This window comes from Cyprinus carpio, chromosome A2 (genome assembly GCF_018340385.1).
Source record: "Cyprinus carpio isolate SPL01 chromosome A2, ASM1834038v1, whole genome shotgun sequence".
In the NCBI taxonomy this organism is placed as follows: Eukaryota; Metazoa; Chordata; class Actinopteri; order Cypriniformes; family Cyprinidae; genus Cyprinus; species Cyprinus carpio.
The window spans coordinates 687,422-701,457 of NC_056573.1; the positions used below are offsets into that span (position 1 = coordinate 687,422).

At 36.1% G+C, this 14,036-nt stretch overlaps 1 protein-coding gene across 23 annotated transcripts in view; it reads right to left on the bottom strand.

Annotated features, from left to right (window-relative positions):
* LOC109052896 (discs large homolog 1-like protein) overlaps positions 1-14,036 on the bottom strand; it is a 112,785-nt gene that overhangs the window by 28,484 nt on the left and 70,265 nt on the right. For all 23 annotated transcript variants that reach the window (XM_042768348.1, XM_042768341.1, XM_042768369.1 and 20 more), the window contains 3 exons: positions 9,300-9,350; positions 7,605-7,729; positions 592-761 (listed from right to left, as the gene is read on the bottom strand). In XM_042768348.1, the coding sequence (XP_042624282.1) occupies positions 592-761; positions 7,605-7,729; positions 9,300-9,350 (346 nt within the window). The remainder of the gene's footprint in view (positions 1-591; positions 762-7,604; positions 7,730-9,299; positions 9,351-14,036) is intronic.

The window sequence follows — 14,036 nt, forward strand, 5'->3', positions numbered from 1 at the left end:
GTTGGTGAAACTACTGATGGCCTAAGACAGGGATCTCCAACCCTGCTCCTGGAGAGCTACTGTCCTGCAGACTTCAGATCCAACGCTGCTCCAACAAACCTGTCTGTAATTATCAAGTAGCCCTGAACACCTTGATTAGATCTGAAATCTGTAGGACGGTAGGGAGCAGGGTTGGAGACCAATGACCTAAGCTCTCCACCAGCAGTTTTCAAAACCACTGGCCTAAGACTTCTGCACAGTACTCTGTGTGTGTGTGCGCGTGTGTGTGTATTTATGTATATCTGAAACATCTACAAAAAATAAATAAATAAATATAATTTTTTTTTGTAGATGTTTCAGATGAAAAGGAAAGGCTGCACTAATTGTTACCTCAGTTGTTTACATTTTTTAAATTTAGGTTTTTTAATAAATATTATGCATAATAAATGTTTATTTAGTTTCACCAATTTTCTGCATGTCTCTCATTTACTGTAATTACATTTATTATATCGGCTTCATATCGGCCAGATTGATTTTTCAATATCGGCATCGGCCAAAATCCCATATCTGTCGACCACTAGAAATAAGAGGAGTTGGTTGGTGTTACTTTACCTTTGGGTCCTTTGATGAGCTTGATCTCCATGACTTTCTCTGCTGCAGATTTTCTCCTTCTGACATACAGTCTGACCAGCGACCCCGCCTCCTTCAATGCCTCCACAGCCTTACTGTGGGTTACGTCCCGAACATCAGCCTCGTTCACTCTCAGAATCACGTCATTTACCCTGCGTGGAGTAAAGCACAGGTCAAACATGCACTAGCAACAATGCAGTGTGAAGACATCTCAATTTCATTCAACTGCACACACCATACAAGAATCATGAAGTGATCTGACACTGAGGATGTTACATCTTTGTTAGAGCCGACGGATATATCGTTTAGCCGATTTTATCAGCCGATATGAGCCTGTCGCAGATTTATCGGCATCGGCGAATATGGCCCCGATATGCCACCGATATAAAAAATTTTTTTACAGAACATAAAACGCAGATAAAATGCTTGTAAATGGTGTAATTACGTAGTTTGTCCAGCGCTCCATTGTTTGCTACTGGCAACCTGGATGAAATGCTCTAAAGCTTAAGTATATGGAATACTATTGATACGTTGAACGGCCATATCTCCGTAACGGCACGGTGGATCCGCATCAAATTCGGGGGATCCCTACAACTTGAGGAACCCTCTCGAACGCCGAATCGAGTGTACGTCTTGAGGCCCCCTTTCAAATAAGACCACCCCCACGTCTATAGTTTCCAAAGTACAGGAATTACAGGCGGTTAAATTTGCGGTACAACAAAAAGTTGCCTTCTGTATTGTTTCTCAAGTACAGTTAAACAAGACACTTTACAAAGATAAAACTGTCCATCAACAGCAAATTCTAGAGATGATGTACTTAGCTTAATACTAGTGACGCACCAAAATTTTGACAACCATAAATATTATTTAACCAAAAATTCAGTTTCAGCCAAATTTTTTTGGTTGCCAAACTTTTGGTGCATCATTAGTATAAAAATAGGATAGGAGACTTTACATACTTCACCTTTAGAATTTACTGTTTTGGAGGGCCAGAATCAGTGACCAAAATGACATTGTTTAATTAGCACATCTCCGCTGACATGTTTTGACTGTCAGTGTCTATTTCATGCACATGTAAACATCAGCAGTGTGGATCTTATGGTTGCCAGGTTGGCAATACTGATTTCTGGTTTAATAAAATTAAGTTACTTTAATAAAGTCTTTATTTTTATTTTCTACCATTCAATAAGTAAAACAAGCTTTGAATTTTCAAATTCTGTCAATTTTATTATGAAATTAAAACAATAAATGTTGTTTTAATGCTCTTTGATGTGTTCAAGCAGAAGAGCTAAGCGCACATGAACTGTTCATCTCCTTCTTTACTACTACTTACAGCACAAAATAAACATGAATGAATATCAGGAAGTATGCTGAAACAGTACAACTTACTGAAATGTATGTCTCACTTAATCACTCAATCTGTTTTACCCCATGGGAAAACATTAACAAAACACTTTGTAAACAATGTCATGTAGCAACGCGAATCAGATATAATGTGATCAGAAATTTGCTAAAACTGACCAAGCAGCTTGAATTCCAGAGTGAGCCCCCAAGATAAAATGGATGACCACAAATATGTCCGGGATCCTAGTGCCAACAAGTCTGGAGCAACCTAACTAACCTACTTTTCCACAGCTTAAACAAAGAATCCTAAAGAAGATTGTCAAATGTGGGCGGGTAACCCAAGATTAATGGTCAAAGAGACAACACATCATGACCATCATGAATAAAACCATGAAGAAAATCACGAGTTAAGACTTCCCTAGATTGGTTTCCCCCACCCAGGACAGAGACCAGACTCAGAGTCCTAAGACCTTTTTAACCTCTTCCTCACAGAACTTAATTCCTCAGCGCTCACAGAACTCCACATAGACTGCCTTTACATATGAATGCATCAAATCATCCTAAAATGATGCTAAGAGGAAATATAACCAAATATCATTCCATTGCATAACTCCATATCATATATGTAACCCACACATTTGATTATCATGATTATCATCAGCATGCAACAAGATAGCTAGGGGTGTAAGAAAATATCGATACATGTGAGTATCGCAAAATTTTGTTTGCCGATACTGTATCATGGCAGATTCATGGCAGTTGTTTCATTTTGAGTTTATATCCCGACCGCTAGATAGCAGTCTTCATCTCTGAACTTAAACAGTGACAAGAAATACTAGCATTAGGGCATGCCACTAATGTTAGCGTTAATATAGTTTGCTGCTAGTAATGGAGGATGAAAGAATTGTCCCAGTTCCTGTTTCGGTGTACAAAGCTGAAGTGTGGCGTCATTTGGGCTTTTGTGGTAATGTCCACCGTAGGAGCCACCTCGGTTCCGCTGCTCGCCCGTGTGAAGAGCCTTGCGCAGGGCACAGTGGGCAGTAGGGTCGCCTCGCGGCTGTAGCTTTCTCTCTTGGTGGGGCCATTTTTTGCAGTTGTTAGGGGCAGTGCTCACGTCACGGTTTCGGCAATTCCAAGCGGAACATAAATACAAACTGAAAAACCTGTGAAATCCAAGTGGAAAGGTTCTGAGAATGTTCAACATCTGTATTTATTTTATTGTTTTACAATTGTTTTGTTTTCTTTAGGAATCCTGCATGCACTTTATATTTCATTGATATTTAGCAGATGTAATAATTTTGTTCAGATTAAAATGTTATGACATTGATTTTATGTTACAGTTGTAAACTTAAACTGTGAACCTTTAAAGCAGGGTCTAAAAAAATATATATGGTCTTTTTTATAAAATACGTTTTATACGTATTATACATTTAACTAAAGCAGCCTGCAAGCACTTTAATTCCTATGCCTTAGCGGACAGCATGAAACCCACAATAAATAAATAAATGACAGAGAGAATAATAATAATAACAGTTATTCTCTCTATGCTATTTTTCAATGTTTCAGTGATGCAGGTGTTTTTTCCCTGTAGGTTTTTTAAATTAAAAAAAGCATTATCTTTTTCATACTGTTTAGTGAAATTATTTGGCTAAAGTTAACAAGTGTTTAAAAAGTGCAGTCCAGATGTTTACATATGTTTACAGTGAATTACCTAAAGTACTGTGGTAAAGCAACAGATTTTTTTTTTTATATTTCTGAAATCTACTTTAGTTTGTGTGATTTGCATATTACACCTTTCCATATTACACGTTTACACCTGGCTTTTTTTCAGTGCTTTATGTTGTCATAATTATTAAATGCTTACAAGGTTGGAAGTTCAACAAATCAGTCAATATACTACTGTGATTGTAGTTGTTTAATAAAAATGTCATTCATATCATTTCATGAATCACCTAATTTCATCGTAGCATAAGCTTGGCCTACAGAAAAGAACATTTATGTTTAATCTATCTAATATTGTGTTGGTCATACTATACAATGATATTAGCTCATCTTTGTTGAATAATACAGAACATAAAGAGCTTTAAAAAATAATCACATAAACCTCCAGATTCTGAACTGGTGCATTTAATAAAGTTTTGTAGTCTCATTGAAAACTCAATGCAAGAGGGTTAAATGAAATGATTAATGGTTGTTCAGGTCTAAGCAATTGCATATTGCTATAAATATTTTCACTCTCTTAAAACTCATTCTTTCCTCACTTTCTCCCTTTTTGCAACTTGTGTGAATGTGGGCATGCAGGTGTTTATTTTGGGTTGTAACGATATTCAAACCAAACTGGAAAAACATGATACACCACCCACTATACATATTGGGGTCGAATAGCTTTTGTAACATCAAAAAGGATTGATCTTTAATTTATGAAGTGAAATATGCACTGTTATTTTAAATTTGTTTACTTTTAAATTTCTGTGCCTGAAAACACTGTTTATTTTATTTGTATCTTTGCTCTATTTTATTTATTTGTGGTGTTTTAATTAGAATTTTTGGTATTATTTTCTTTATTTTTATTTGACCATAGTCCTTTTTTCCCTAAACATAGCACATACCGAACCGAACCGAACTGTACTGAACCGTGACCCTAAAACTAGTGGTCGACCAATATATCGGCATCGGCCGATAAGTTTTTCTGCTTGGGCGATGTGTTTGAGACGTGCCGGACTTTTATTTTGACAGCACTGTAACGGCAGCGCCTGAGCACAAAGTGCTCACATTCTCCCTTTTCTTTGCCGTCATCGTTAAAGGTGGGGTACAATGCTGTTTCATGCATTCAGAGTTGTTTACACTGTTTAAAGTTGGATTCTCATGCTAAGCATGGATAAAGTTTCAAAAAACAATTTGGACGTATGACGGAGTATTTCTGTGCCAAAAATCTTACTTCAGGGTTCGTACAAGTTTCGGAGAGATTTTTTCGATCGTGGTTCTTCATGACATAGACAAGAGTGGAACTACTTATATGGCCATTTTTCCCGGAAAAACACGCCCGCGCACGCATCGACCAGAGCGAGATCATGCCCATCAACGAGCTTCTTCCGGCGGCAACGTTGCATGGGACTTGCTCAGGAAGAATGTCTCCAAAGAAGTGTGTTTTTGGTTGTAAGGGAAAGATAACTTTGTTCAGCTTCCTAAAGAACCCACAGTTATGTAAACAGTGGATACAGTTTGTTTTTCCGGGGCAGCAAAAGAGTTTCACAAGTGTGTTTGTTGACTGTATCTTTGTATCTTTCTGTATCTTTGTTTTATAAATATGACAAAACTAAAGACTTTTTGGAGATATGAAGGATGCAGTACTACTCTATAGGTACTCAAGATTAACATGAGATTGGATGAAACTGTGTGTGTTATGCCCCCTTTAACAATTCTGTCTAATATGCATAGAAGTCTGTCTAATAATCAGATAGAATGGTTAAACAAAGGAATTAATGTATACAAAAAGTATTGTAACGATTTCCTTTATATTATTAGTAATAGGCAAACATTATATTACTTTCTCGTTTGCCATCAGCATTAAGCAAACACGCATTTATATAATTTAAACAAATCTTTGAATGATTAATGAACATTTAATATCACAAACCTTGCAAACTTAGTCGAATCCAGCTGTGAGATCTTGTGAAGTGTGCACTTTTATCCAGCATGATCACGTTTCCTCTGTGTGACAGTCGGTCCGTATAAATTGAATGTTTTAAAGTTTAAACTCGTGATTTCAAATTATGCTGCGCTTTATGCATTTGCCCACTTTCATACTCATGTCATTTTCACTGAGTGCTGTATGTAAAATGAGTGTTACCCTGGCTTTATTTTAAAAATATGATTTCCAATGCACACAAACTTCCCAGAAAACGGAGTGCCCTGTTGGTTACAGTGTTTACTTCCTTTTTAATTATATTTTTATTAAATATTTACTTATTTGTGAAAAATACTTTGTCATTTAACGTATAAGTATGTTTATTGTACACATTTGTTTTTTAATCCATTGTCAAATTATAAAAAAAAAAAATTAATATTAATTAAAATTTATTTTAAAAAAAATATTGGCTTCATATCGGCCATCAGCCCCCCTGCTTTCCAAGATATCGGCATCAGCTGTCAAAAAAACAATATCGGTCGACCACTACCTAAAACTGTGAACTGAACTGAACTGAGCGCAATCTGAACTGTTACCCCCCTAGTGTTTATGTGTTAGATTATTTTATATGTCTTAAATTTGTCAAATAAAGTTTTGTTCGTATTGAAAGGATAACTATCTTGTGTTCTGTGCTTACAATAATGTCTTGATCTGCCTATCTTGTTAGCATGCTAATAAATTGTGTTTTTCACTATACTTTGACATTAATATCAGTTGTAGAACTGATAGTTACAGCCGTTCAATTAATCACTGGCCGATTCAAGTTGATCAGCCATAAAACAGTGATTCTGTCAAAATTCACAGATAAATTCCCTTTGAGCTAAATTTACTTAGTTTCCCTTACAGTCATGTAGCATTTCATTTTTCCTCAGAAAAACCATTCAGACAGAAAAAAAAAAAAAAAAAAAACTCTACTGCTAAATATATGCACTATATTACATATTCATCTTTAATTTACTTAACCTGTTAAGCCGTTTATGACCTTTTGCCAATAAAGGAAATCTGTTTAACACATTTACATGACCAGCACGCTGTCGCCTTATTAGGCATAATTGGTTTAAAAATGTGCATGTAATCGCACTCATTGTGGACTGTGATGCTATCAAAACATTGCTCTGTTTGAGCATCCAGACCAGACTAACACAGCAACATTTGCTTCAACACACAGCATCTTAGCACCTTCACACAAGAATACAATACTGACCTAGGCTATAATTCATTTCTCAGTGACAGCTCTTAGTGGGCACGAAAAATGTGAAAACTATAAAAGTCATCAAGTCTACTGTAACAAACTAAAGTCATACATCACATGGTATGTAAGTTTCCCAAAGCCTTTATGATATACATTCATTAACTCTCTCTCACACACATTTCAATTTACAAATAATGCAAGCAGCCGATGATAGGGCTCTTTATACTCTCTATCTCTCTCTCTTTGTTTGTGTGTGTGTGTGTTAGTGTAGAGCTGTCAGTGTGATGCTGTCAGGACTCAGGACCTCAGTAGTGCTGCTTTAATGAGCCTCTGACAGCACTGAGACACTGGAGAGCTCTATCACTTAGTAACACCACTTCAAAACAGGATAAATCCATCCTGACACAAACAACAATGTATGAGGAGGAAATCTATTACAATGGTCAATACAATACGATCTCACACACACACACACACACACACACACACACACATATATATATTTCTCAAACTGATTTAAAGTGACATTTAAAAAGGGGTTTATTGAAGACTGTCCTTGAAGTCACATTTACATTTTTTCTGTATGTCATTGCATTAGATAATATAACATTAAATCAAGTGGCATTAGATTAAATTAAATCAAAACAACAACTGCTCTATATATCACTGACCACGTGGGGTTTTAAAAAGTTACATTTTGTTTAACTATTTAGAGTATGAACAGCAAAAGGAAGAGAGCAGGAAAAAGATGAGAACCAGAGGGGGCATTACCGCAATCTCCCGTCCTGAGCCGCAGCACCCCCTGGAATGACTTTAGTGATGAAAATGCTGGGGTCTTCACCAATGTGAGGGTTATCTGTACCACCGGCGATACTGAAGCCCAGGCCTGAATTCCCCTACACAGCAGGTGAAAGAAAAGCTGAGGTTACAGTCAGGAAGAACATTAATTAAAACACAACTGTAAATGCTTTAGTCAATGACTATGGGAGCATAAAGCTGCAAAAGGATATGCAAAATGGCAGTGTCCTTTCTGTATTTGAATTCACAATTCCAAAATGAAAACTCAAACATATGATTACAATGTAAGGCTGCACCAATATGACAAAAATCATAATTGTTGATTATTCCCTTGAAATTGTAATTGCGATTATTAGTTACGATTATCACAATTTACATTGAATGATGTTTATACCATTGTTTGATGCAGTTGATGCATGCCGTATTATTATACGAAAATAAACAAGCTGAAAACACTCTAACTGAAAAACTTTGTGATTTTCTATAGTTTTAAGCCTCAAAAGTCAACTATACATCAGACTCTTTCTTCTTTAAATTATAAAAAAGTAAAAATATGAATGGTATTATAATGTTATACTAAAACAAAATTTAAATAATGGGAAAAACCCCTTAAGATAACGTAGAAAGAAAAAAATGCATCTTAAGCATGCAGAATAACATAAGTTGAACTTTGAACAATTAATTGCCGCTTTGAACGATTACATAATTGTGGCATCCATAATTGCAATTGCGATTAGAAATTCCATTAATTGGGCAGCCCTATTACAATGCACTGCAAAACGTGTCATACTTCATTTATTAAGGCAATTATTATTAAATCTAAGAAATAATCAATATAACTGTTAGTAGGTTTAAAATAAATTCTACAAAATATTGCTACAGCTTGTTCTGCTCTGTCAGTTAGCTTCATGTCGATTTGCATTGGTTTTATAGATTAGTTGTTGCAGCCATAGTCAGAGAATTAACTCTTACCACAGTTAAAGTCAACCCAAAGTCATTAACAATGCACTGAGAAGCATTTGTTATAGCACTAATACAACTAATTATTTTATTATATATATAAAAACATGTTTAGATGAATACTATACTTTTACTAATTACTATATGCCAACATGCGATGTACAGACGATAAAACACCTTCAGTCTTCAGTTGTGGACTGCAACGAGTTATTATGTTACTGCAAATAAGAAGCAGGCTTTAAGTTGAGCTGACAACGGCTTGTGGAGGAGCATTGTTTATTTATGCAGGAGTTAATAAATGTGCACTACAGAGCAGTGCTGAATTAGGTCACAAAAAAGCTGATGAGAAGGGGGTGGGGGCCTTATGCAGAGTCAGGGATTAAGACTTGACTGTGGAAGGCAAGATGGTGCTCTTTTTCTCCTCCCTGGTAAGTCTGTAAAGATAGAGTGAGCTGGTTAATCGGAAGAGTGTTTCTCATGCTTTCTCAAGCGCTGACGGCTCTGATGAGTTGCATTTTAATTGACAGACTTTGAGCTGGTAAATGGAGTCACTGCAGAGTAGTATTTAAAGATTTGGCTGTGTAGCTGCTTGCATTTTAGCAGTGGGTCAGTGTTATACACAAGCTGTTCAGAGGGGAAATGACAGAGATCTGTGACAAAATACAAAAAAGATTACGATAGAACAGCAGAACTAGTGATTCTACTCACCCTTTCCAGTGTAATCTCCTCATACTCAAAGTCAGCCTCAGTACCGTTAACCTGTGAACAAAACAACATGTCAGAGACTATTTAGATATTTCAATACTCAATTTATTGTCGGTTACAGAAGAATGAATTAGTGTAGTAGACATCTGCATTTTGGGTATACAGAAAAGCAATGAGATACAGTGTCCATTCAGGTAAAACTTAAATGCAAATAGACCAACTGCACCTGTAAAAGCACAGTTAGCGCACTATTCCAATTGATATGAATTAATGTGCAGTGTATTCTGAGCACCATAATCTCTAGTGTGTAGGCAGCGTACTCACTGTCACTTACCACAAAAAACAACACACGTCAAGTATTCATTGTTGTTCTTTTTACTGTCAAAATGACTGAGATTATTTGCAATTATTCAGCCTTTAAGAACAAACACAAACCACTGTCGGTTCCTTCGATAGTAGGCAGGAATAATGAGCAAGTTGCACCAACCTATTATTCCCATGTTTTGATTTTCACAAATCAGTTTGAGTGAACACACACAAAGTGATTTGATATTCCTTAACCTAGCAGCTCGTCACACCTTTGCATATTTTATTAGTTAATATTTATTATTATTATTTTTTATTTTTATTATTTCTGTAATAATTGTTATTAGTTGTAGAATTATTATCATATCAGTATTTTTTACTTACAAAAAAACTGAATTACCAATAATGTATCAAGCACCACCACTAGTCCATAATTTTCTAAATTCTGTTTAATATGACAAATATGCATTCATTTTCATTCAAACATGTTTGCCAGGTTTCAGTTCTAATTACATCTTTCATCATATAAAATGATACTAAAATACTAAAATGATACTTAAATACTAAATGATATTTTGTTAAAAGTGTAGTTGTTATGCTTTCAGATCATGTAACAAATAAATGTATCTTTGTAAAAAGCTGTGGCTGTCCCATTTTATGAAGTTTAACTGATTTGTTTTGGAATGTATATAATCTGGTGATTAAACTATAATAAAAATGCACAATTACATAGCCAATATACTGTATAGCCATTAAATTCAAAAACAATCTCTAACATCAGCCAGTAGTCTAACATCAGCAGTGAAGCATATGTAACCATATTTAGCTTTTTGGTATAAAGAAATGGACACAAGAGTTGCTTCAGAGCTCCATATTGCCACTATGTGCATAATATGTGCAAAGAAATCTGTATGTTTTAAGGGACCATATACAGCACCACAGATTAATTCCTATTTGTTTTTCTTGTTTTAATATTTAAATATATATATATATATTTTAAATAAATAAATAAATATATATATTTTAATCATCAAAGGCAAATTCTTTAAATATGTAAACGTACTAAAAAACCGCCAGACAGAACCTCCAAACTTTCAATTCAAAGTTGGAAAACTCCACACCTTCCCAGGATCAAGACACAACAGAAGGCTATTGGTTCAGCAAACAGCCCTTGTCCTCCGTAAAATGGGCTGCACACATCTGAATATTTGTGTTGAACTGTTCTGGAACAAATCTTAACGACCCCAAATTTCTGAACGGTATTGAATATTTTACTTTGAAATTGCCATTTAAGTTTTTGACTAGGTGTGCAGATTCCTTTTGGTAACTAATAAATCAAGTACTCAACACATTATCAACAAATTCAATAAATTCAGTGAGAGTCTAATTTAATTCTCATCTTAACCAAGCCACAGCAACACTGCCCACATAATGTAGTTTCCTCTAAACAAATCAACCTAAAAACAATATTCTCACCCCACTTGCCTTCACAACATAATTTCCACATGGAGTCAATTACAGTCCCCAATCACATAAGACAAAACGGCGACGAGTCCCTGGAGAATCTGTATGCTACCCAGAACCTGTGGTACTGCTGATACAGCATAAAGGCTGAAGTGAAGGTTGAATGCGTGGTGCATGATTAGAAAAACAGTAGTGCCCCTGAGTGGCATAATCGAGTCTACTGACCTCGATACTCCACAGGCAGACTCAAGGGAAATGAAGTGGAAAGCAAGCCCAAGAAATGTCATTTCAGTACAGTGCTGAATGAATGCAACCTTTGACTAATGGGCCTCAGAAATGACATTTCAGTCTCTACGTTAACATGACATCAAAGCTCCAGAGGTACCCTGGTACAAGCACATGACTGAGGAAAATATTTCATCAGCATGTTTAAAATATTGACTTCCTTTATGAACATTTACAATCATTTCCATGCTTATAGCACCTAAGATGCCAGTGAACATTATCCTATATTTGACTTCATAATCTTTCAACAAAATGAAATAACTTGCTCGGACTCTGAAGCAACTTTCTGCTCAAGTCACCTAGGTCACATAAGCTAATGTAATCCAATAACCAAATAGGTACACTGTCAGAAAAAAAATTGCAAAAATGTTACTTTTAGGCAGTTTGTCACTGGGGCAGTGCCCTTAAATGGACAACTCTGTATCTTATTTACTCTTAAAAGGCGAGTACCCTGGAGTAGGGTAAATAGGGTAGTACTGTAAAACAACAGAAAGTTATTTTAAATTCTAATAATATTTCATAATACAATTGTTTTTAGGAACTCTAATATGTACCCTTAGAGTACTACTATGAACCTTATTGGAGTAAATGAGGTACAAAGATGTCCCTTTGAGGACTACATTTACACGACAACGATGTAGTCAAAAACAGAAAAGTTTTTCCCTTGCATTTTTAAAAAGTTTCATCTATACATGACAACATTTTCTAAACGATTCGCGTTTACACATATCTGTAAAAACGACCAAAAATGCTGCATTACGTACACTAGGCCAGTAGTTGGCGCTGTCACCCTGTTAGTAAACAGTACCTGTAGGAAAGTGACGATTATATGTTGTATATGATGCATCTCCACTGTTGGTTGTAATATTGGTGAAGTAAATCCACACTTTTCTGAAGAAGCAACAACAGTACCATGTACTCCGCCTATGTTGTGTATGTTTGTTCCCGCTTGCCAGCGGCACCATCGCGGTCTCTGTCTGGCATGGGTGAAATAATTATAATGCTATATTTCTTGATTAAATAAATTATAAGTAATCTGAAAACCTTGTGTGAGAAGTAACTTCACAAACAGCGGGAGTGTATCACTCTGCGATCTCTCTCTTTCTCTCTCAAAAAACGCAACTGGCTTCAAATCACCACACAGCGCTCGCGCGCTCTCCTGGAGACCGTGCACTCATGCACTCTCACAGCGCGCATGTCAGGTTCACATTACTCCATTTGCAGTGCGTATGCGGTGCATATTTTTTTTCGCACTCATGTTATCGGAAAGCGTTCACACTGCACACACGGTTGCGGTCCGGCAGCGCATCTGGAGTAGTGTAGAGATCGTTTCCGCAATCTATTGCTGCGCTGCAAGTGCTGAATTAAAGTAACAGCGCATTGTTTTCAGTAAATATGAATATGGATTGAAACGAAAAAGAAGTAATTACACCATACGTGCATATAATTAAAGTCTACTGTGTTTCACAGTCAACATAAGTGGCTTTTTGGCTAGGTTTAAAGGGAAAGAGCACTTTTAGATAAACAAGATGGCACTCGTGGAGGAAGAAAAACAAAGTTCTTTATGAACGGCAGGATTGCTTGTGATACATATTTTTAAAAAGGAAAGGCAGTAGAGCTGACTATTTCTGTCAATGGTAAGTTTGTGATGACGTAAGAAAAGTAGTTTAAATGTTTTGCCACTTGCTTGAGCAAATTAATATATAAATCTCAAAGTAAAAGCATTGAATAATGTGTTGCTTATATTTATTGTGTTTAAACATGTCTGTTAAAGAATGTATTACTGTACAGTGTAAAAAAAATAATTGCAATGCTGAAAAAGCATTTTCAGTGACAATGTTTGGATTTGAAATCAAAATAATGGATAAATGTTGTGTTTGTGCCTTTGTAGTAAACAGCCAAGGATCAGTAGCGGACTCTTCTGTGAAAGCACAGTCCATGCTGCTTCCCCTCTCACATGAGTCACCTAAGAGGGGAATTGCCCCCATTTTCGAAAATGAAATTCTGGCCCTGAATAAATTTCTAAAATTGCTGATTGGTGTATCATTATATATAGTTATAAATTATTAAAAGAAGCCTTTAAAAAGGTCGGTATCGATAATCGGATCGGCAGGTACTGCTTTCTGTGATCTGACTCAAAAATCCTGATCGGAGCACCCCTAGTTTTCAAAAACCTGCTCTTTGAAACCCGTTTTCAAAAATATGCGTTTGCAGTCCCCAAAATGCTGTTGTTGTGTAAATGATCGTGCAAAATGCATAAAAAGATATTTTTCTTTGTTTTTGGCTGAAAACGTTGTCGTGTTAATGGCCCCCCAGTGACAAGCTGTTGCCCCTAAAGGTATAATTTTGGCACATTTTAGTGTTTTTAGACTTAAAGTGGCGCTGGACAGACAGATCTGTGTATGGCAACAAAGTACAGTGAGAGTGATTAAAGAGCAGACAGCTCCTTATGATTTTAAATAGCTCTCGCAGTACTTTGATGTTATACACCGATCGGTGTGTGCAGCCTCAGGTCGAACACACTTCTTGTATTTAGTCATCACATTCTATCCTGCATTCTGGCACATGATGCCCCCTTTTCTCGATCCAACTCCACATATATAAAGTGCCACCCTATATGTTTTTCTTGTTAAATATACACTTGAAAATACATGACATTACTTAAGTAAAAAGAAAGTTCCATTT